This window comes from Selaginella moellendorffii, unplaced genomic scaffold (genome assembly GCF_000143415.4).
Source record: "Selaginella moellendorffii unplaced genomic scaffold, v1.0 SELMOscaffold_25, whole genome shotgun sequence".
In the NCBI taxonomy this organism is placed as follows: Eukaryota; Viridiplantae; Streptophyta; class Lycopodiopsida; order Selaginellales; family Selaginellaceae; genus Selaginella; species Selaginella moellendorffii.
In genome coordinates this window covers 459,203-481,933 of record NW_003314286.1, presented here as the reverse complement: position 1 = coordinate 481,933, position 22,731 = coordinate 459,203, and the positions used below count along the sequence as shown (strand labels likewise).

Genomic DNA, 22,731 nt, shown 5'->3' with positions numbered 1-22,731 from the left:
TTTACCTCACACACTATATCAGGCCTAATGAACCATATCACGTGTGCGCACATGTTATATATATAGAGAAGTATTATGCAAGGATAGAAATTCAATGCATGATTGTGGAGAGCAATGGCATGAAGCCACATGCTAAATAACATTTTAGAGAAAGAATTAAAATAAAAACATGCAAACAGTACTAAGTGGACCAAGACTTAGAAGTGCACAATTGAATGAGGTATTTCTAATAAATACTTCACTCACCTCATATAGGAATGGCTACCACTCTCAAATGGCGTATCGCCTCATGCCATCACCTCGCAATTTGTTATAACAATCCGATGAATTCATATTTGGCTTGTTCACCTTGAACTTTAAGTAAGATTTGCTAGAACAACTAAGAATTTATACTTGTTATTTGTATCATCTCACCTAGGAATGGCGTAAGGCCACATGCCATCATGCCTCCTCTGATTCAGATTCGGATTGTTTACCTTGAAATAAAATACATTAGAAACTTAGTAAAGGAATATTCATGAATCTCACCTTGAACCCGGGTTATGAATGCTCTTGCTGCATCTCTTACATGGTCTGGCAAGGTGATGGTGGCACTCTGCTTCCGCATCCAACCATGCACAACATTATCCACCGATATGCTCATGCTGGGATCCCTTGGATTCAGCACCCATCTCTTTTCTAGGCAATCCTTCGTATATCCGGAACTTGGCTTGAACCACTCCACAGTTACATTGAAGGAGTTAGTTTCCGCGTCCTCCTCTGCATCAGTGATGCAGCGCCCCACCCATATCATTTGTTTTTTATTACTGGGTCTAACAAGCACGACCATTCCTTTGCAGACCTGTACTGGATTGAATGCTGAATCCGGCTTCTTGTTCCTCGGCCCACAATAGTGATCCTCAACATCGTTATCTGTCACTGCATTTCCAGAGGACATTGTTCCGCTACTATCTGGTGCTCTGGGTTCTGGCCAAAAGGACTCTTCCAATTCTTCATATACAACCGGCCCATTTTGGATAGCAGATATAATCTTCTCCCAGTATTCGAGCAAAGGCTTGCACCTCTAAAAATAGGATTCTCCACCAAACACCAACCCCCTCTTCCAGAAGGCAATATGCTGTCTAATCCTGGCCACTATACTTTCCTGGTCTTTGAGTCCATCCGGGTGCATTGGCCGTGGGGAACCCTGAGGAATCATAGGTTCCCCAGTTATGGGATCTCTCTTGAAGAGTTCAATGCCGTCCACTGGCAGCCACACTGTGTCCCATTCTCTCATCTTATACCTCATCATTGGAGCACCGTCACACATGCTGAAATGAAACTGAAGAGGCTTGGAGTGGCCAATCAGCGTTTCGGATCCGTCCCTGATGTAGCTTCTTACAAACCCCTTAAAGTCTGGAACCTCTGTCAGAAGTGCAGCTTCAACAGTGCCTTTGATGCAATTTTGGAATTCATCGTAGAGTTGTGGGAGGGTGAGGACATTGGATCGCCAGAGGGACTCTGCCAGGTGACTGAACATGGCATCGACGTCTTCATGAGTGTGCCCAACCATGAGAAAGCCAAGTGTAACCGTTTCAAATATGCCTTTGGCAACAAGCATCGCCAAGTACGCGAAGACGTACATGTTTTTGTTCTCACTGCCAGCATTGTCTGTTTGGAGCAGAAGATGGGGTGGAAGGCCATATTGGCCACAAGAACTTCCTTGAGATTCTGCTTCGTTTGGATGAGGCTGTGCATTCACCGGGCGACCAGCCTCGTCGGAATGGCATGAGGCCTCACATGATAACCCTACAATCTGACGGCCAACATATTCACTGGGATGGCATGGGGCCCCACGCGATACTGCAAGCCTTTGCTCCTCCTCCAGCTGAACCCTGTATGGGGTTCGATCGACAAGGGCCTTATGCAAGGGTTGGCCGTTCAACTCAATCTGCGCACTTTGCAAAGACCTTAAGTGTTTTGCTAGGGACGCAATCATCATGTTTGCACCCCCGCCACCCCATAGAGGTACAAAGAAGTTCCCATAGTTCTGGGCACCATGCCCATGAGCGATTATGCCAAACAGAGACACAGGCAGCTGCATGGATGAAGAGATTGCCTTGGGGGCAAGATTGAGTCGAGGTAAGCACGTCTTTTTCTGGTCCATTTTGTCATGGATGATGCAGAGGTAAGAGTCAGGTCTCTCCATGGAGAAAATCCTGTTATGATAATATGCAATCCTGCAGCTTCTCTGCTCGATGTTGTGGTTGAGCCGCCTTCTAACCAACGTCTCTCGCTCTTAAGCGCTGCAAGAATTCTTCGACAAAGCCATTTTGATAGCAGTGCACTCGTCACACTTTGAAAAGCTGGAGTACTTTCCTATACTCACATCCCTGAACCTGTTGCTCCACAATCTACTAAATCTAGATTGGCTCAGCTTCCTGTAGCCATTACTCTGGAGTTCCCGATTCACATCTTCCAATATGGCCCCCTTGGTATACATGGAAGGGAGAACTCGTTGGGTGTCTCGTGTTCCATCTTCCAAGAGGCGGGTTTTATGTGGTTGTTGCTCGCTACATGTCTCGACAAACCTCTTGAAGATTGCCTCTCCATATACAATATGACCCCTGGTTTTGTGCGTACCGTCGTTCCCATGGACTGCCTGTTGAACCCTTTGTTCCTCGAACTCAGTTTTGATTCTGTAGAATGTGGTTCGAGGGACTCCATAAATGATTCTCCATGCCTTCATGCAGACCAAACCCCTCTGGAAGACCATGCCCCCCACCTGATGTTCTGAAGCATCAACAGATGACCATAATGCCTCATACACAAAATTGCGAGCTGCCTTCCAGGATAATGTCTTGTATCTTGCTCTCTCCTCTTCAATAGCATCCCAATCAGCATGTTGACAGCACCTCCTCTTGCAACAAGCAACTGTCGAGACCATTCGAACCTCCATCGCCATTTTCTGCCTTTTCGGTTCGTTGCTCAGATCCCTTTGGCTGCGCTTTAGGAAGGTGTACTTTCTTTTCCCATGAAGAGATGTTCTGTCATCAGTTGTAGTGGTGTTTGATTGTGAATCCTTCACATTCTCAAACACTAAGTGCCTCAATTTCCACCGCACAATGCTTCCAATAGTCAGACTGTTTTCTTCTGTGTCAACAACCTCTAAAATCGCAACTCCAATATCATCCCAGCCCAATTCTTGATTAGCAACCGCATCTCTTGGATCGACAACTGTGGCTAAGCCCTCAGCTACCACCTCCCCCTCGGGGTTGTTTAGAAACACCTTCGCCTGAATCCATGTAGCACGGTTCTTAAGATCCACGGAGGGAACATGCGTCGCACTTGCGTTGTCCCCAACATCTGCTTTCTTCTGAAGATTTTTCAAGGCAACAACAACATTTACCCCGACGACCATCTCTCCTCGTTCAATAGCGACCACATTCCCATCGAAGACAGTCTCTACTGATACAGCAGCATTGCCTTCCCCAAGCCTTTGACAGTGTATAACAAAGTTCCTATCCATAGACACAAGGGTCCCTTTTGCAACTCTCTTCCCACCATTCAAAATGTAAACCTTTTCCCCAACCCTGAAGGCCATTCTGAAAGTGCAGAAAAGAAGTTAAGACCATACAAAAAATGATTGGAGAATGGCCTAAATCATAACATACCAAACAACCTCAATAGCATAAGGCCACATGCCATTATTCAAACATGCTATTGACACCCACGTGAAATTTTGCATTCACAAAATTGGCATGAGCCCTCATGCCATTAGTGGTACCACTAATGGCATGAGGCCTCACGCTATCTTTGGCCCCTACTCGCGACAAAAGTTGTTTTTGACAAATGGGTAGATGTGCTGAGGAGGTACCATTACGGGGAGTTGTTAAACTCAATGGGTGTGGAGGACGGCCGGAAGCCCAATGATTTGAAGCTCAACGCCTTGCGTTTCTCGCGGTCTCTAGACGACGACGACCTTCTGACAGTGGCTAATGCTCTTCTATGTGGTGAGGTAGTCTTCAACAAGACCAAAATGACTCCCGGCCATATTGTGACATACGAGGACTTGTGCACGACTCTGAGAGCTCGTGCGCTATTGAAGGATTGGATCTTCGAGCAAGTGGCCATGGAGAGGGTGAGCATCGACACCACGCAAGAGATGATGGAAGAGCTGGAGTTGTCAAATGAAGACATCGACGACTACGTGAAGGGGGCCCCCAAGTTCATCGATCTGCTGCGGGATGCCACGAAAAGTAAAGCTGAGAAGTTGGATCAGTATCCAAATTTCATTAAGAGGGATGTCGACCGCCGGCTTCAGAAACAGCTCGACCCCGCAGCAGAGGCCTATCGAGAACCTTACCGGGTATACGTGAATTCGGATGAGGATCAAAGGTGGAGGAGCATCGTTTCCCGCGGAGATGAGCAGGTCAAGAACATCTTTTGTGTGATAGACTTCACAAACGAGGAGATCACTCATGCAGATGAAGTCAGCTCCATCATTGACTTAATGGTGGGATTTGCGGAGGTGGAATCTTCAGTCCACTATATGATTTACGACTCCGAATCCTATCACAAGTTCTGGAAGGCCTTGAACGAGGTGAAGGCTTGGTTGAAAGGCAAGGAGATGCAGGAGATCCATGGGATAATGGCTAAGAAGAAGATACTGACGAATGTCCGCATCTTCACACTCGCCCTTGTTATTGGTCCTGCAGCAGAGTGGGACTGGAGTGACTTCCCAGCTTCGTTCAACAAGGCCGATCGAATTGATCTGAGGGAGGTCAATTTACCCGTGCCTGAGGAATTGAAGACGGCTATGGAGCTTTCGAATCCAAAGAAAGCTCCAGGTGCAGCATGGGAAATGCTCAGCTGGGTCTTCAACGCAATAGTGGGTGACTCCAAGGGCAAATGCGTTGTCGAGTACAACTGCGGCGGACTATTCTTTCGAGCCGCACTACTCAAGAGTGTCCCGTGTGTTGCGGTGACAAACTCCATTGAAGAGGTGACTTCAATGGAGCATATAATTACAGTTGCCAAAGAAAAACAGTATCTTCTCTGCGAACCTGGTGAGTACGCACTTTAAGTTTAAATGTTATCTCACAAGCTCTGTATGCAGGAGCGTGGCCACCCCCAGATGCTGAAACGGCGTTAACAGCTACTGTTGAAGATACCCATGTTAGGCCGAGCTCACAACCTGCACAAGGTAAGGTCACGTGAGGCCTCACGCCATTTTGATTATAGATCGTTGTGAATATTCAGACACGAGGACTGAAAAGCGCACTGGTGGCGCGTCGAAGAAGGACAAACAGACAAGCAATAGGAAAAAAGGAGGTACAAATTATATTTGCAATGGCGTGTGGTCTCATGCCATTCCTTGCAGAAGACACTTCTTCAAAGGCAAAACAGGCAAGCACCAGCCAAGCTCAAACTGACAGTGGTCATAAAAAGCGAAAGCACGTTGGACAGTCGTCGGGATCAGAGGCATTTGATTTGAAAAGGAAGAAGGGCAACGAAAAGATGATAGGTAATGCCTCGCGGTCACCACCTCCTGACTCAGATTCCTATGGCGGACTCCCCTTCCCCAATCTCAATGGAGAGGTACAATGGATGAGGGATGCTTTTCAAGTCAGGGCCACATTTTTCTCATTTCGTCGTCTTCGAAGGGTGCAAGAACGTGCAGAAACCATGTTAAGACAGTCGGGTGAGGATACGGTCTTAGGTCACGCACTAAAACAGGCTATGGATGTCTTGTATTTTGAGATGGAGACTCGGCCAGATGATTTTCCCAAGATGGTCCTGGAAGAACAAGCCATCCAGCCTGAGCAGCCTATGGAAGAAATGCAGGAGGGGGATGAGGAGCCAGAGAAAGATAATGAGCAGGAAGAGCAGAAGGACGAAGAGGAGGACAAAGAAGAGGAGGACGAAGAAGAGGAGGACGAAGAGGACTTGGATGGTCCTCACAATGGTGACGATCACAATAACGACGATGACGATGATAACGACGATGGCCAGCCTGAGGTGGCCAAAGAGCAGCGGAGGAAGGTCATACAAGACAAACCATCAAGTAAATAATAATACATCCATTCCTAACCTTTTACCATTTCTAACATTGTCCATGTAGGTTGCAAAGCAAATGGTAAGTAGAGATTATTCAGTTGAATTAAGATACAAACTCTAGCCTTTAGTGTCGAGGAAGGATAGTGCCAAGCAAAGGTCGAAACGTATGTCCAATCCTTCAGAATCAGCAGTGCACCCAAGTGATATCAGTCCTAGTTCCTCAATAGCAGTTGATGGTAAATACAGTATAGTCGATTCAATGTGCTAATGAGTTTGTTTTTAGTAGCCAGTAGGGAGGATACCATCTCAATCGAAGGGAGATATTTGGACATGCATATGGATCCGCCAGTGGACTCTACTTGCCTGCAAGAGTCATCAGAGCTGGTGGAGGCTACTATTTATATCAACGCCAAGCAAGCTGACCACGCTCCACTTGATGCTGCCCATACCACTGAGTCAATCTTGTCCACGTATCCAACTGACGGTGACCAGGCGCCATTGGACCCGCATGAGGCCGCCCCAGCCGCCGAGCCGGTCGTATCCTCATTTCCAACGTGTGCCCAATCGTCTGACTACGCGCCGTTAGAACCTCCCTACACCGCCCCTGCTGCCTGTTCGGTCATGTCCACTTTGCCAACGGAGGCACCAGCTGAAATGGCGTGTGATCACACGCCATCGGAACCACCCCATGCCACTGTTGAGCCAGTTGTACCAGAGTCTACAGCTGAAATGGCATGTGCCCACACGCCATCGGATGTGATTGACCCCACATTGCAGAGGAGAGTATTTCCGCCCTTCACGTTTCCTCGACCAAAACCCTCTCAACGACCATCGGGAGCACCATTCGCTAATATTGTAGATGGTAAAATTGACTTGTACCATTTTTTATGCTGACACATTTCATTTCAGAGTCACGGCGAAGGTACTGTATCGTTTTTGATCTGAACGGTGTCCTTTTCTCCCATGAGCGTGGCTCGTCCTCGAATGTCACTGCACCCTCCAAAGCCTGCGGTCGCAAGTTGGTCAAAAGAGACAGATTCACATTAATCACACGGGAGAAACTGCGGGATCTAATAATGACCATGCGACATTTAAAACAGAGGGCCGGGTTCAATTTGCAATTGGGAGTTTGGACATCCATGATGCGCCACAATGCATTAACGTTGCTACAGATGATGCACGATCAGACGCGAGTAATATTACCATTTGACTTTCTCCTAACGCAGGAGGATTGCTTGACTATGGTCTATGTGAGGGGTAGCAAACCCATCTTCGTCAAGCCAGAGGCTGTAGTGATGAACCGGACTGCTAGGTCAAGTGAAATCCTCATCATCGATGACTCGCCGATTAAAACTGCAGCGAACACGCACACATATGCAGTGCACCCCATCTCTTGCAGTATGGAAACTAGGGAGAAGAAGCCATATGTTCTGGGGGACCTTGCAAAACGGCTTGGAGCGATGGTGATAGAGAACCAGCCAGTCTAGGAGGTGGCTGCAGAAATCAACCAAATGGCAGATGGAACGGTATATCAGAAGCCATTTGATCGGACAGACACCAGTCATCATTTATGGCATGTATATTGTCTAGCCAAGCACTATCCGCATCTCCATAATCTACTCAACCGGATGGGTTCTTCGGCCACTGAACATGAGCGTGGACGTATTAGAGAAGAGATGGCATTACTATTGGGTTTAAATCCTGATAGTGTGGAGAGTGATGAAATTCCAAGATTATTGTATAGGCGTTGGAGGCAAAAAATAACAATCTGAGATGACATGTATTTATTTAAAAATGTAACTTATTATGGCATGGGGTTCCATGCCATTGTATTAATATTAAAAGACAATTCTTTGAGAGGATTTGCATTATACTAGAAGTGTTACAGCACGTTATTGGAAGTCTACGAAGTTGTTTTATTAATAAGGGGAAAGTAAAGATTGAATGGGGACTTGGGCTCCACCTAGACTCGGAGCAACTGAGCCAATATTAAAAGGATGGAAAGAAATTGGACGACAATGACAAGGAGAAGAGAGAGGTGAAGCAGTGGCAGAGGGAGGAGAAGTGATTGAGTAGACATTTCCTTGTTTAAAATAAAATGGCATGTGCCTCAATGCAGTTGAATTTTGTTATATTTATATACTATATAAAGGTTTGGAAACCTTATTTTACAAGTGGGATAATGACAATTCCCACTTTAACGAAATAGAGTTTTTATTTGAGTTGGTGGTGTTTGATTTGATATAACTTTTTCCATAATCGACTACTAGCAATAAGTATATCATTATTGCTTTTAACTACTTAACTCGCTAGGTGAAAGTTGGTGTTTTTGCTAGCACATTTGCAATTGTTATTGGATACTTCCTTGTTAATTGAGTGGTGTTCTAGCATTCCTGTTCGGAGTGGATTCTTTCAGATAATGGTTCCACATTTATGGCTAAGGCATTTCACGTTTTGACATCTCGGTTGGGGATACACCACACTTTTATGAGTGCTTATCATCCACAGTCAGACAATTTGTTCTGACATTCAAAGGGATGATTGTGAAATACATGAACTTTTAACATTCGGATTGAGATGGTTATTTGCCGTCTTTTCAATATGTGTATGTCACAGGAGTGTAAAGTTCTTTTAGTGTTTCACCATATAAACTCCTATATGGTCATAATCCAATGCTACTAATGGAGTTGGGTTCACCTTTGCAATTGTGACAGATTGCCAATGCTAGGTCGTAGGATCAATATTTGACAAGCATTTTTCCAAGCAAAGTCTATTGAACACTTAAGCTATGTACTACCTACAAAGTACAAAGTGGATGACTTGATGTTAATTCGTTTTCCTTATCTTATAATACGTAGTTTATTTACATTGCTTAGTGGAAAGGTCCATATTAAGTGTTGTGGCACGTTGGATTGCAAATTTATGAAGTTTGGCATGACATTTAGCAAGTTGATCCTCCAGAAATTGTGTATGTGTAGTAGTTGAAACATTTTGTACAAAGGGATCAGAAACAATTAGCACCATTTACAGATCCATTGATGTTTCCTCCTGATGTTTCTTCAAATCTTGGCCCATCCATGAGAGAACCTTGATAGTCTTTTATCATTCTGAGAGAAGGGGATGATATAAGGTCTAAAATGTACAGTTATAATGTCAATACTAATATTGATATAGTAGGATTTTAATAGCTATCAGATTGATTTTAATTCAATCCATTCGTTCTTATATATAAGTTACAGTTTTTGGGTTAATTGATATACACATTTCCTGTATTCTTTTTCAATTCCATTCAATCGCAAAAAGAAATATATTTTGAGAACTAACTAGTAAATTGAAGTGTAATAAATTTACTAATTAAGCAGCATAAATTAAATTATAACAAAGTAACTCAAAAATAAACTAGAAAAACTTCTATAATTTTTTTTTTAAATCTTTAGAAAAACTGTACCTTAAACAATGTAGCATTTTATAATTAAAGTTCCCAATGAAGATGAAGGCGTGTAGAACAGCAAATCATGGCAGCCTGCAAAACCTTCTTTGGGATGGAGTTCATATCACTGAATCCATACCTTGGCAACGACCAGCAAGGCAAGATTGTCCCAGGAGCCTTGTTCCTCAGCAGCTGCTATAACATCTTACATAAACCCAGAAGGAATTTCGTAACATGCAAGAAAGAAGATAGTACCTGGAATAGCAATAAAGTGGACCTCAACCTATATCACAAACATCACTGGAAACATGGTGTTTTTATCAGCACAAATCTGTTACTCCAAAGGTGCAAAAAAGGAGGAAACCTAAGTTCTATTGTATGCGCTCGTTGCGAGTCAGGGTCTGGAAAGATCGCTCGTTTTCTTCCTTGGCTTGTTCGACCACCCACAGCGTTGATTCTGCAGAAGCCCAAAGAGAGGTTGAGAACAGATATGCGGCGCTCATACGCAAATGCCGCCACTTACACGAAGTCCGGAGCGTTCACGGCAAGCTCGTCGAAGCTGGATTTGACGGCCACAGGTACCTCACAAACGTGCTCATCCAGATGTATGGCAACCTCGGCGGGATCCAGGAGGCCAAGCTTGCCTTTGAGCGGATGCCCGAGAGGAATCCATACACTTGGAATTTTCTCATCGTTGCTTGTTCCCGGAATGGGCATCTGGAGGAGGCTAGGATGGTGTTTGACAAGCTTCCGGAGAAGAGCGCGGTGACTTGGAACACAATGATCTCCTGTTACGCCCAGAAGCAATGCGTGAGCGAAGCAAAATGCCTGTTTGACAGCTTACCTGTCAAGGACGTGTTCTCGAGGAACATCTTGCTCACCGCATACGCCCAGAGCGGGAACTTGGCCGAGGCGAAGGAGATGTTTGATTCCATCCCGAGCGAGGAGCTGACCTCCATCTGCTGGAACAATATTCTCACGGCCTACTCGCAAAACCGGCAGCTTCCAGAGGCGAAGTCGGTCTTCGATCGGATGACGGAGAGGACAGTCGAGTCGTGGAACGCCATGATCACTGCGTACGTCGGGAACGGGGAGTTCGCAGCCGCCCTCCATCTTTTCCGGCTGCTAAAGCTCGACGGCACTCGGCCCAACAAGATCACCTTCACCTGCGTTGCTGAGGCGTGCTCGAGCATCGGAGACCCGACGGAGGGCCGAGCTCTCTTCCAGTGCGTCACCCAGAGCGATGAAACGCTGGATGTTCTCGTCGGCAACGGCTTCGTCAACATGTTCACAAAGTGCGGGAGCTTGGACGACGCGAAGCTGGTCTTCGACATGATCGCCGAGAAGAACAGCATCGCCGGGACGAGCATGGTGAACGCGTACGCGCAGGAGGGCCGGACTCGCCAAGCCAAGCTCGTCTTCGACGAGATGGTGGATCACGACGTTGTCTCGTGGACGACAATGCTGGCCGCCTACTTGAACAACGGCCACTTCACCTCCGCCGAGAACCTCTTTGCTCTGATGCCTGCGAGAGACTATCTCGCGTGGAGCACCATGGTTCTCGCCTACGCTGTCAAAGGAAACATCGAGTTGGCAACCAAACTCCACGAAGAAATGCCAGTGAAAGACGCTACCTCGTGGACCGCTCTCATCTCCGGGCATGCTCGAGCCGGGCACTCCAAGCAAGCGCTAGCGTACTTCAAGCTCATGGACCTCGAAGGGATCGAGCCGGACAGGATCACCTTGATGAGCGCTCTCGAGGCCTGCGCTAGCTCCACCGCTCTGGCCGAAGGAAAAACCATCTTCGAAGGCGCTGCTGGTCGAGGCCTCGATCGAGACACCTTCGTTGGCACAGCGCTGGTGAGCATGTTTGGAAAGTGTGGCCGCCTCGATCAAGCTCGAGCTCTCTTCGACAACCTCCCACTACCAAACGTGGTCTCCTGGACGAACATCATCGTCGCCTATGCCCAGAGCGGCGAGCGATCCCTGGCGGCCGAGATGTTTAACTGCATGGATCTCCAGGGAGAGCAGCCGAACTGGCTCACCTTCTCCACGGTGCTGGCGGCTTGCAGCCATGGCGGCCTCCTGGAAGACGCGCGCTGCTACTTCCTCCGGATGATTGGCGACAATTCCATCGATCCCGTCGTGGAGCACTATCGCTGCCTGGTGGATCTCCTGGGGCGCTCGGGGCAGCTGGACCGGATGGAAGATCTAGTGAACGAGATGCCGTTCGAGGGGGACGAGGTGTCGTGGACTGCCGTTCTTGGAGCTTGCAGCTTGCACGGCGATACCGAGCGTGGCGGACGGATCGCCAAACAGCTGCTCGAGATGGATCTTGATCGAGGATCGGCGCTCTACCTCTTGCTCGCGAATCTCTACACCTCTCTCAGCAACGGGAATGCTGGTCAAGAATCGAGTGATCCGCGCCTAGAATCGCGATCGCGATCGCCGGTCGATGGATTGCGATCGCTCTTCCTCAAAGAAACGTAGCTATGGAAACCCTAAAATCTTGATAGGGTTTATGGCGGGACAATCCAACTATGCGCCTCCGGCCACATTCTCCGCGGCGGAGGTCTGTAGCAATCTTTCCGGCTCTATCGCGATTCAATCTCGCTGCGCTCCAGGTGGAGTTTCTCGCGGAGGACGAGACGATCGGCATCATTCCCAGCTTGAGAATGGATCCCTTGCATTTGATTTCCGTGAGTGTTTTGCTACCAGCATTGCCATTTCTTCTCATTCTTGTGCCGTCCAGGGAGATTTTGGTCCCTTTCGCCCGCAAATCTCTGCTATAGTGCCTTTGTGGCTCGCAATTGCTCTCAAGAAGCGAGGGAAATGCCGGATCCAGGCTCCGGAGTGGATGACCGTAGGTACTTTGATCGATTCTTTCGATCTATCGAAGAGTTTTCTTTCGCTGTGTGTTCTTAACAAAGGTGAACAGAGAGGCTCACGGAAGTGCTGGAGGAAGAGCGTCAACAGCCACAGGAATTCCGACCTCTACCATTTCACTACATTGAGATATCTAGATTGTTGTTTGATCAGTAAGCTCCATTTCTTTCTTCCTGATGGTGGCTGATATATGTTTTTGATCGTTCTAGTGCGCAAGATGATATACCCGACTGTTACTTGGTACGAGCTCGAAGAAGATTTGCTGCTTGTTCGCGAAGTCTGATTATTCTTTCAGGTGAGGTCATTGATTGAAGACATACGCAATGTGAGGTTCCATAAGATTGAGGCTGGACTCGAGAAGCTCTCCAACAAAACATTTGCTGTGAAGGTGAGCTTCGTGAAGCACACACACTCAACAGCTATGACGGCCTCTTTTTTGCAGCTTACAAACCTCTCGGCTATGGAGGTGAACATCATCCGGCCATTCACAGTGCGGACGCTCCAGGCTCTTTTCAAGCATGGAAGCGACGAGTACCATAGGCATCCCGACGATAGGTTTTCCCAGCCAACTGTCATAAGAGTGAGTTAGTCGATGTTATCGGAATCTTTTTTCTTGTCTCACCACTCGATCTTCGTGAATGCAGCGGATTTAGTCGTGGTTTCTTTCTGCTTTGTGCTAAAATCCAAAAAGGAGTTTTTGGATCCTTGCACAGGTGTGGCAAACTAGATGAAGTGAACTAAATCTTTGTGTCGATTTCTTAAGAAGCTTTTTTGTACTCAGCTTCATCAGACTATTTTCCTTTTTAACTCTCCGTGTAAACGGTAAGTATCCAAAGCAACGCTTTCTTTCTGACCATGTTTGGTGCAGAAGTTACGTTGTCTAATCCCCGAAACAAATGCAAACCGCAGCCAGTGATGAGGTTTTCTTTGTGGTTTTCACTTGAGGTTTGTTGAATTACACTTGACGACTTTTACGCAGGTACGCATTCACTGCAGACCTGCTACATTAATGCTGGCGGAGAAGCTACCACTCTGGCCGTAGGCTGCCTCATGTGCTTCTTGCTCTCTCCTCTGGGTGGACGAAGCACAACAGCCGAGGAGCCATGGGTGAGAAGAAGAAGAAGAAAACATCTATGGTGGTGAAGCTGTGGGAGTTTCTCAAGAACGTCAGGCAAACTCCTGTTCCATTCGAGCCAGTAGAGAGCTGCGACTTCCTTGACAGGAGTGACGACTTGGTGGTTTCAGATTTGGAAGGCACTCTCCTCAGGTCAGCCAGCTATTTCCCATATTTCCTCCTGGTGGCTTTTGAGGCCGGAAGCGTCCTCCGAGCAGCTATTCTCCTCTTCGCGTATCCGGCAATATGGCTTCTAGCATCCCAAGCGACAGCGATTCAGATAATGACTTTCATCTCCTTCATCGGCATCAAGGTGTCGGTGATCGAGCGAGTTGCGGTGGCCGTGCTCCCGAAGTTCTACCTGGAAGATATGCACCTCCACGCCTTTCGGGTCTTCACGGCTTGCGGCACCAAGTACGTGATCACGGCGTCGCCTAGAGTGATGGTGGAGCATTTCCTCAAGCACTACCTGGGAGTGGACGTGGTGCTGGGGACCGAAGTTCACGTTGCTCGAGGAGGCTTTTGCACGGGATTTCTCCAGAGCCCGGGAGTTCTGGAAGGGGGAAACAAGGCCTTTGCTGTGAGGAAGTACCTGCGAGACAGACTACCGGACCTGGCATTGGGCTGCAAGAGCACGGATTTTCCATACATGGCACTGTGCAAGGTCAAGTTTTTTTTCTTTTCGTGTTTCTTGTCTTGCTCTTGCTAACAGACACTTTGTTTTTTTTCTCCCAGGAAGCCTTCGTCGTTCTAAACAGCTCCAATGCCCCGACTGTACCGCGCGACGAGTACCCAAAGCCGCTTATATTCCACGACGGTAGAATCGCGTGCCGCCCGACTCCAGCGAAAGCTCTCACGCTCCTCCTCTGGTCGCCAGTCGGCATCCCTCTCGCATTCCTCCGCGGCTCGGTCCCGCTTCTCATCAACGACACCCGCATCGTCGTCCTCGTCTGCGCCTTGCTCGGCGTCCGTATCCGCGTCAACGGCACACCGCCCACCAGCAGCAGTACCAACAAAGGTGGCGGCACGCTCTTCGTCTGCTCGCACCGCACGCTGCTGGACCCGGTGTTCCTCTCGGGCGGCGTGCAGCGCAGGGTGTCGGCCGTGACGTACAGCATCAGCCGGGTGTCCGAGGTCCTGGCCCCGATCAAAACGGTCCGGCTCACGCGCTGCCGGAGCCAGGACGCGCGGCGCATGCACAACATCCTCCTGGACGAGTGCAAGGATCTGGTGGTGTGTCCCGAGGGGACGACGTGCCGCGAGCCATACTTGCTGCGATTCAGCTCGCTCTTCGCGGAGCTGTCCGACGCGATCGTCCCGGTAGCCATGGACGCCCGCGTCCAGCTCTTCTACGGCACTACCGCTCGCGGCTGGAAGGCGCTCGACCCGCTCTACTTCCTGATGAATCCCCGGCCCGAGTACGAGATGTGGTTCCTGGATCAGCTGCCGTGGGAGATGACTTGCGCGGCCGGGAACTCGGCTCACGACGTTGCGAACTTGATCCAGAGGAGGATCGCCGACAAGCTGGGATTCCAGTGCACGAACTTGACGAGGAAGGATAAGTACCTGATGCTGGCCGGGAACGAGGGCGGTGTCGCCAACAAGCAAAAGAGCTTGCGGCGGTCCATGAAGCGGCTGAGGAGCAAGATGGGGAGCTAAAGAATAGAGAAGCTCTCCTACCGACGTGGATCTGACGTGGTAGTGACGTGTGCTTTGTCACTTGAGAAGAATGACCTGCGAGAATCTGAGCAGTACTTCTGATTGGTTTCCACAAGTGTTAAGACTGCGAATCGTCTTGGCATCTCGTCTCTTTCCTGCGAAGCAGAGGTGCCGTGTTTCTCTGTGCTTCTCGAACTATGGGCTGCGTTGGAACTGAGATCCAGCATGGGAAACATCGTTTGTAGACTGATGTCCATGGTACCTTTCAACGACAAATGGGCAACAAGGACAGATTAGATGTATACCCAATTGTTACACACTTTGCTTTGAAATGGTTTTCCCGAAAGTTTCGTGTCAGCTTGCTGGTCCATTCGTGATAATCCGAAAGTGGACCAAAAGTTCTCACGAGCGTTCAAGGTTGACTCAATCTGAGGAACAAAATCAACATACTTATAGCGAAGTTTCGAGGATCAAACTCTTAGTTCTTTCTTTGCTATCCATGAAGAACGAATATATATCATCATGGAAGGCGATGGTCTGGATTCCAATTCCTGGAGCTCCCAACTGGCAGACTACGTGATGTTGCTCAAGTCGTTCAAGGACCAGCTCCAGCACCACGTTCGCGTCCATGCCAAGGCAGCTCTAACAATCACGATCGCGATCACGGGTACGCACAATCTCTCTTTGATTCCTTCCTAGAGCTAGGCGGTGCCGGTATCGATCATCAACAAACCGACAATATGATCGAGGATGCCAAGCCCATGACAGATCTCAAAGCATCGATCGTCAAGTGCTGCGAAGCCATCGCCGCGAATGCCACCACCCAAGCCTACGCGCTCGTCAGCGAGCTGAGGGACAAGTCCTCTTCCACAGGAACCACAGTGGAGCGCCTAGCCTTCTACTTCTCCGAGGCACTCATAGCTCGAATCACTGGCACCGGGAGGCTGCTCTATAATACCTTCAAATCCAGGCGAACCATCGACGAGACCCTCCAGATCTTCGCCACAGTCGCGCAGACCTCCCCGGGCTTTGGGCTGCCAATCTTCTTCACGAACCAGACGATCCTGGACGAGACATCGTCGGCGGCCCGCGTGCACGTAGTCGACTTTGGAATCGGTCCGGGCTATCGGTGGCTGTGCCTGATCAAGGATTTCTCCGAGAGATCCGGCGGCCCGCCACACTTTCGTGTCACCGCGGTAGATCGACCGAGCAACTCCCTCTTTTTCCCCAGGGAAGATGTGGGTGGCAAGCTCGAGAGATACGCCAGCAGCCTCGGCGTTCCATTCGAGTTCCACTCGGTCGTGACCGCCGAATGGGATTCGATCCAATCCTCGCAGCTGATGATCCAGCCGGAGGAGGTCCTGATCGTCACCTCGTTCCACGAGCTGCGCGAGCTCTCGAACGATTCGAAGAGGAGGTTCCTGAGGAACATCCACGGGATGGAGCCCAAGCTCTTCCTCAACGCCGCCTTCCCTCCAGTGGGATTCAACTCGCCATCGCTGGTGGCGCGCGCGCGAGAGGCCTTCGACTTCCACGCGGGCGTGTTTGAAGCCATCGCCGCGTCGCTGGCGGAGTCACGATTCGCGGGCGAGAGGAGGTTCCTGGAGCAGCTCCGCGGGCTGGAGATCCTCAACACAGTGGCGTGCGAGGGCGAGGATCGCGTGAAGAGGCCCGAGGGGTACAAGCAGTGGCACGAGCTGATGCGCGGGGCCGGCTTCCAGGGCTATGAGATCAAGCGCCATGTCTACGCTGGAGCAAAACAAATGCTGGCGACGTACTCGAGTGCGAGAGAGTTTAGCGTGGGGCGCAGCGGGAATTGGATCCTCTTGCGGAGGAATGGGCAGGTCCTCATCGCCATTAGCAACTGGACTTGTTGAATTTGACTAAAGCTCGCCGGAGATGCGAGCAGCAATGTAACGTCAGCTGGCGGCATGGCAGCGGTAGCGCGGCTGTTCCGGGCAGCTTTCTCTTTGCTAGATTGCTCATGCTTTGGTACTTATCTTACTGATCTTACGACATTAGAAATGAATAATAACCATAAAATACCTCAGAATATTGGAAATATTTTAAAGGAATATTCACTAGATTTGCTTAAGCAAATCAATTATTGAAAAGAGGAATTTTTGTCAATCTCGCTGTCAAGTGTCAGTGGAAAGAGTGTTAAACTGAGATCATGGGATCGTTTGCAAAAGACAAGGTCTTAGATGCACACGTAACGCTGCGAGTAGGATCTTTTCAAAATGGTCGCTCTCAAGTAAATTTTTTAAAGTTTTCCATTCCAGCTGTGGACCAAGAGTTTTGGTCTGATTTGCTGATCACGAGCATCATGGAATCCTCAAACTATTCTGTGAGGAAAGAACTGAGAAGCAAATGATCCTTCATTTGTGGCGCTATAAGTACCGTCAATAAGTACGGTGATCTGTCTAGATGGAAGGCGATGGTCGGCAATCCAACTGGAGCGAGTCCAACCCTATGGCGGACAACTCTAACAATCAGGATCACGGGTACGCGCAATCCCTCTTTGACTCCTTCATAGAGCTAGACGATGCCGGTGACCATCAAATCGATCAGCAAACTGACAATCTGGTCGCGGCTGAGGAAGCCAAGCTCATGAGATATCTCAAAGCATCGATCGTCAAGTGCTGCGAAGCCATCGCCGCGAATGCCACCACCCAAGCCTACGAGCTCGTCAGCGAGCTGAGAGACAAGTCCTCTCCCACAGGAACCACGGTGGAGCGCCTAGCCTTCTACTTCTCCGAGGCGCTCGTGGCTCGAAGCACTGGCACCGGGAGCCTGCTCTACAATGGCCTCATCAAATCCAAGCGACCCATCGACGAGATCCTCCAGTTGTTCGCCACAGTCGCGGAGACCTCCCCGGGCTTTGGGCTGCCAATCTTCTTCACGAACCAGACGATCCTGGACGAGACATCGTCGGCGGCTCGCGTGCACGTAGTCGATTTTGGAATCGGTCCGGGCTATCGGTGGCTGTGCCTGATCAAGGATTTCTCCGAGAGATCCGGCGGCCCGCCACACTTTCGCGTCACCGCAGTGGATCGACCAAGCAACTCTCTCTTATATCCCAGGGAGGATGTGGGCGCCAAGCTCGGCCGCTACGCCAGCAGCCTCGGCGTTCCATTCGAGTTCCACTCGGTGGTGACTGCCGACTGGGATTCGATCGGACCATCGCAGCTCATGATCCAGCCGGACGACGTCCTGATCGTGACTTCATTCCACAAGCTGCGCGAGCTCTCGGACGATCCAAAGAGGAGGTTCCTGAGGAACATCCACGCGATGGAGCCCAAGCTCTTTCTCAACGCCGCCTTTCCTCCGGTGGGATTCAACTCGCCATCGCTGGTGGCGCGCGCGCGAGAGGCCTTCGAGTTCTACGCCGGCATGTTTGAAGCCATCGCCGCGTCGCTGGCGGAGTCGCGATTTGCGGGCGAGAGGAGGTTCCTGGAGCAGCTCCGCGGGCTGGAGCTGCTCAACACGTTGGCGTGCGAGGGCGAGGAGCGCGTGGAGAGGCCCGAGGGATACAAGCAGTGGCAGGAGCTGATGCGCGGGGCCGGTTTCGAGGGCTACGAGATCAAGCGCCATGTCTATGCTGGAGCGAAGAAAATGCTGGCGACGTACTCGAATGCGAGAGAGTATAGCGTGGGGCGCAGCGGGAATTGGATCCTCTTGCGGAGGAATCGGCAGGTCCTCATCGCTATTAGCAACTGGACTTGTTGAATTTGACTAAAGCTCACCGGAGATGCCAGCAGCAATGTAACGGCAGCTGGCGGCATGGCAGCGGTAGCGCGGCTAGATTGCTCATGCTTTGGTACTTATCTTACTGATCCTCCAATCACGACATTAGAATATTGGAAATATTGGAAATATTATTCACTATCAATCAGATTTGCTTAAGCAAATCAATTACGAATTTCCAGTCATGGAATTTTTGTCAATTTCGTCTCTTTCATTTGGCCGGTCAACGGAAAGAGACTGCCGTGTTGAGCATTTCCTCCAACACTTTGGTCATTCAACAGGCCATAAGCGAGAAAGTGAGTTCTCTCTCTTTTGCTTTCATAGATGGGAGTCCAAAGACAAGGTCTTAGATGCACACGTAACGCCGCGAGTAGGATCTTTTCAAAATGGTCGCTCTCAAGTAAATTTTCTAAAGTTTGGGGTTGGTGTCTCCGTGGAAGCAGCGGCTTGCTTGAGTAAGTCCTGCTTGTCCATTGACACGAAGTAAGCCATTTGTGGATTTCTAAGTTGCGAGTCATCCACAGCTTTGATGAACCTCTCGGCAACCTGGAGCAATCCCGAAGATTCAAACTGTGGACCACAAGTTTTGGTCTGATTTGCTGATCACGAGCATCATGGAATCCTCAAACTTTTCTGTGAGGAAAGAACTGAGAAGCTAGGAAGAGAATTGATCCTTCATTTGTCGCGCTATAAGTACCGCGAATAAGTACGGTGATCTGTCTAGATGGAAGGCGATGATCTGCAATCCAACTGGAGCGAGTTCCAACCTGTGGCGGACAACTCTAACAATCAGGATCACGGGTACGCGCAATCCCTCTTTGATTCCTTCATAGAGCTAGACGATGCCGGTGACCATCAAATCGATCAGCAAACTGACAATCTGGTCCTCGATCAACAAACTGACAATCTGGTCGCGGTTGAGGAAGCCAAGCTCATGAGAGATCTCAAAGCATCGATCGTCAAGTGCTGCGAAGCCATCGCCGCGGATGCCACCACCCAAGCCTACGCGCTCGTCAGCGGGCTGAGAGACAAGTCCTCTCCCACAGGAACCACGGTGGAGCGCCTAGCCTTCTACTTCTCCGAAGCGCTCGTGGCTCGAATCACTGGCACCGGGAGCCTGCTCTACAATGGCCTCATCAAATCCAGGCGACCCATCGACGAGATCCTCCAGTTGTTCGCCACAGTCGCGGAGAGAATCCCGGGCTTTGGGCTGCCAATCTTCTTCACGAACCAGACGATCCTGGACGAGACATCGTCGGCGGCTCGCGTGCACGTAGTCGATTTTGGAATCGGTCCGGGCTATCGGTGGCTGTGCCTGATCAAGGATTTCTCCGAAAGATCCTGCGGCCCGCCACACTTTCGCGTCACCGCGGTGGATCGACCAAGCAACGCCCTCTTCTATCCCAGGGAGGATGTGGGCGCCAAGCTCGGCCGCTACGCCAGCAGCGTCGGCGTTCCATTCGAGTTCCACTCGGTGGTGACGGCCGACTGGGACTCGATCGAACCATCGCAGCTCATGATCCAGCCAGACGACGTCCTGATCGTGACTTCGTTCCACAAGCTGCGCGAGCTCTCGGACGATCCAAAGAGGAGGTTCCTGAGGAACATCCACGCGATGGAGCCCAAGCTCTTCCTCAACGCCGCCTTCCCTCCAGTGGGATTCAACTCGCCATCGCTGGTGGCGCGCGCGCGAGAGGCCTTCGAGTTCTACGCCGGCATGTTTGAAGACATCGCCGCGTCGCTGGGGGAGTCGCGATTCGCGGGCGAGAGGAGGTTCCTGGAGCAGCTCCGCGGGCTGGAGCTGCTCAACACGTTGGCGTGCGAGGGCGACGAGCGCGTGGAGAGGCCCGAGGGATACAAGCAGTGGCACGAGCTGATGCGCGGGGCCGGGTTCGAGGGCTACAAGATCAAGCCCCATGTCTATGCTGGAGCGAAGCAAATGCTAGCGACGTACTCGAATGCGAGAGAGTATAGCGTGGGGCGCAGCGGGAATTGGATCCTCTTGCGGAGGAATCGACAGGTCCTCATCGCCATTAGCAACTGGACTTCTTGAATAGAATCTCCAGATAATTTAACAAGGGCGGCGTATTTTAGGGTTCTTGTGAAAATGGCTATGGCGCTCGCCAGCGCGCCGGAGCTTCTCCACCAGGGGCCGCAATGCGAGCAGCAGCGGAGCGGCAGGCATGGCAGCGGTAGCGCCGCTCTTCCCGTGCGGTTTCGGGGCAGGCAAGCGCGCATTGCTCTGTGCTGGATTGCTCATGCTTTGGCTGCTCGTGTTTTAGATCGAAGCGGCTGTCGTGCACAGCTAGGGCGTCGAAAATGCAGCACAGTAGTTTCTCTAGCGAGCGGTTTTGGTCCCCGGATGCAACGATTCATGATGGATTGTGGTCGATTAGGTACTCTACTGGAGCGATTGAGAGATTTTTTTAATTTTCTTTCTCTTCGCAGGAGAGATTTGGAGGTGCCGCCCTCGGCATATCTGGGAGGTGCTTACGCTGCTGGGCAAGGCCAAGGTCCACCTCCCATGCTACAAGAGCGCTTTCAGAGTGTTATCACTCAGCTCTTCCAGCACGTAAGTTTGTCGTTTGATCTGTTTTGTAAATTTTCCTTGCTTGATACTTTCAGCGGATAATTCGATGCGGTGGAGCTGTTGACGATGATATGGCAAATCTCATTGTTGCGCAGCTTCTCTATCTGGATGCTGCGGATCCAAAGAAGGTTTGTGGGTTATAACATGTAGAAGATGGTTAAAGCTCGATTGATTTTGTAGGATATTGTCATGTATGTAAATTCACCTGGAGGTTCCGTTACCGCTGGTATGGTTTTTTTTTTTTTTCCCTATCGAGTTGTCAGCTAACAATTTATTTTCTTTCTGCTCAGGAATGGCCGTGTTTGACACCATGAGGCACATTCGTCCGGACGTGAGTACTGTCTGTGTTGGTCTCGCTGCAAGGTTTGCTTCTCAGTCCTATGTGACTCGTTTTCTAAACACATTTCATCTCTTTCATGGTTTTGTAGTATGGGTGCTTTTCTTCTTAGTGCAGGCACAAAAGGTATTCTACACACTTACATGATTTTTTTTTCTCACGTCTGCCATTTTGAAACTCCAGGAAAGCGTTATAGTTTACCAAATTCTAGGATCATGATTCACCAGCCGCTCGGTGGCGCTCAAGGACAGCAGTCCGACATTGAGATCCAGGTACACAAGCGATGAGTTCGTATTCATGGATGGAGTAACTGACATTCAAAATGACGACAGGCCAATGAAATCTTGCATCACAAAGCGAACTTGAACAGCTATCTATCTTATCACACCGGGCAGCCACTGGAAAGGATAATTCAAGACACCGACCGGGATTTCTTCATGAGTCCCAAGGAAGCTCAAGAGTATGGCCTCATTGACGGTGTCATTTCCAATCCACTGAAAGCGCTATCACCACTTCCAGCTCCGGCAGCAGCTTGAGGAGAGGTAATTGCATTTCTTCATTCTTTTCTCTTGCTGTTCTTTCTAAACCAACGAAGTTCTCTTCTAGGAACGAAATAACGAGCGGAGCTTATTCTACTTCGTGATTGATTTGGTGTACTGGTAGTACTGGTACTTCATGATGGGAACTTCGTCAGCTCCATTCCCCGTGATAAAGAAGTAAAGGTAGCCGGCTATGAAGGCCGTGAGAAAGAGCGAGAGCACGGCGATCCAGAGCTTACTTCGGAATAGTTTGGCCAGGGATTTCTCTAGGCCTACTGGTGAGATTGCTTGGTCTTCTTTTTCTCCTGTGGATTCTGGCTTGTTGGTAGCTCCTGCCACAATAGATGGATTTCTTAGCATTCTAGAATTCTTTGTTGTGTAGATTTGCAT

The 22,731-nt window shown here is 49.7% G+C and overlaps 6 protein-coding genes across 8 annotated transcripts; all 6 read left to right on the top strand.

Annotated features, from left to right (window-relative positions):
- The first annotated feature begins 9,847 nt into the window (after positions 1–9,847).
- On the top strand, positions 9,848–11,959 carry LOC9637205 (pentatricopeptide repeat-containing protein At4g02750). Its single transcript, XM_024679736.1, has one exon. It carries the CDS (start codon positions 9,848–9,850, stop codon positions 11,957–11,959), a length of 2,112 nt encoding a protein of 703 aa, XP_024535504.1.
- A 14-nt stretch (positions 11,960–11,973) lies between these two features.
- On the top strand, positions 11,974–13,120 carry LOC9637204 (DNA replication complex GINS protein PSF2). The gene is made up of 8 exons (XM_024679524.1): positions 11,974–12,041; positions 12,094–12,168; positions 12,222–12,336; positions 12,408–12,507; positions 12,565–12,595; positions 12,651–12,743; positions 12,798–12,935; positions 13,000–13,120. The coding sequence occupies exons 1-8, from the start codon at positions 11,991–11,993 to the stop codon at positions 13,006–13,008; spliced, it is 612 nt and encodes a 203-aa protein (XP_024535292.1). The 5' UTR covers positions 11,974–11,990; the 3' UTR covers positions 13,009–13,120.
- A 19-nt stretch (positions 13,121–13,139) lies between these two features.
- LOC9637203 (glycerol-3-phosphate 2-O-acyltransferase 6) lies at positions 13,140–15,485 on the top strand. Of its 2 annotated transcripts, XM_024679519.1 has the most exons (4): positions 13,140–13,177; positions 13,224–13,275; positions 13,335–14,133; positions 14,205–15,485. In XM_024679519.1, the coding sequence occupies exons 3-4, from the start codon at positions 13,459–13,461 to the stop codon at positions 15,126–15,128; spliced, it is 1,599 nt and encodes a 532-aa protein (XP_024535287.1). In that variant the 5' UTR covers positions 13,140–13,177; positions 13,224–13,275; positions 13,335–13,458; the 3' UTR covers positions 15,129–15,485. The 2 variants fall into 2 exon arrangements, with proteins under 2 accessions (XP_024535287.1, XP_002974742.2); XM_002974696.2 differs by lacking the exon at positions 13,140–13,177 and having other exon boundaries at positions 13,204–13,300; positions 13,352–14,133.
- On the top strand, positions 15,460–17,005 carry LOC9637202 (scarecrow-like protein 14). The gene is made up of 2 exons (XM_002974695.2): positions 15,460–15,545; positions 15,700–17,005. The coding sequence occupies exons 1-2, from the start codon at positions 15,460–15,462 to the stop codon at positions 17,003–17,005; spliced, it is 1,392 nt and encodes a 463-aa protein (XP_002974741.2).
- A 467-nt stretch (positions 17,006–17,472) lies between these two features.
- LOC9637200 (scarecrow-like protein 31) lies at positions 17,473–20,968 on the top strand. Its single transcript, XM_002974693.2, has 2 exons — positions 17,473–17,714; positions 19,759–20,968. The coding sequence occupies exons 1-2, from the start codon at positions 17,556–17,558 to the stop codon at positions 20,926–20,928; spliced, it is 1,329 nt and encodes a 442-aa protein (XP_002974739.2). The 5' UTR covers positions 17,473–17,555; the 3' UTR covers positions 20,929–20,968.
- On the top strand, positions 20,942–22,703 carry LOC9637199 (ATP-dependent Clp protease proteolytic subunit 5, chloroplastic). 2 transcript variants are annotated; one of them, XM_024679520.1, is made up of 10 exons: positions 20,942–21,101; positions 21,158–21,271; positions 21,324–21,447; positions 21,501–21,593; positions 21,646–21,691; positions 21,756–21,828; positions 21,894–21,928; positions 21,986–22,074; positions 22,135–22,344; positions 22,398–22,703. In XM_024679520.1, exons 1-9 carry the CDS (start codon positions 20,983–20,985, stop codon positions 22,336–22,338), a joined length of 897 nt encoding a protein of 298 aa, XP_024535288.1. In that variant the 5' UTR covers positions 20,942–20,982; the 3' UTR covers positions 22,339–22,344; positions 22,398–22,703. The 2 variants fall into 2 exon arrangements, with proteins under 2 accessions (XP_024535288.1, XP_002974738.2); XM_002974692.2 differs by having other exon boundaries at positions 20,943–21,101; positions 22,409–22,703.
- Positions 22,704–22,731: the final 28 nt, after the last annotated feature.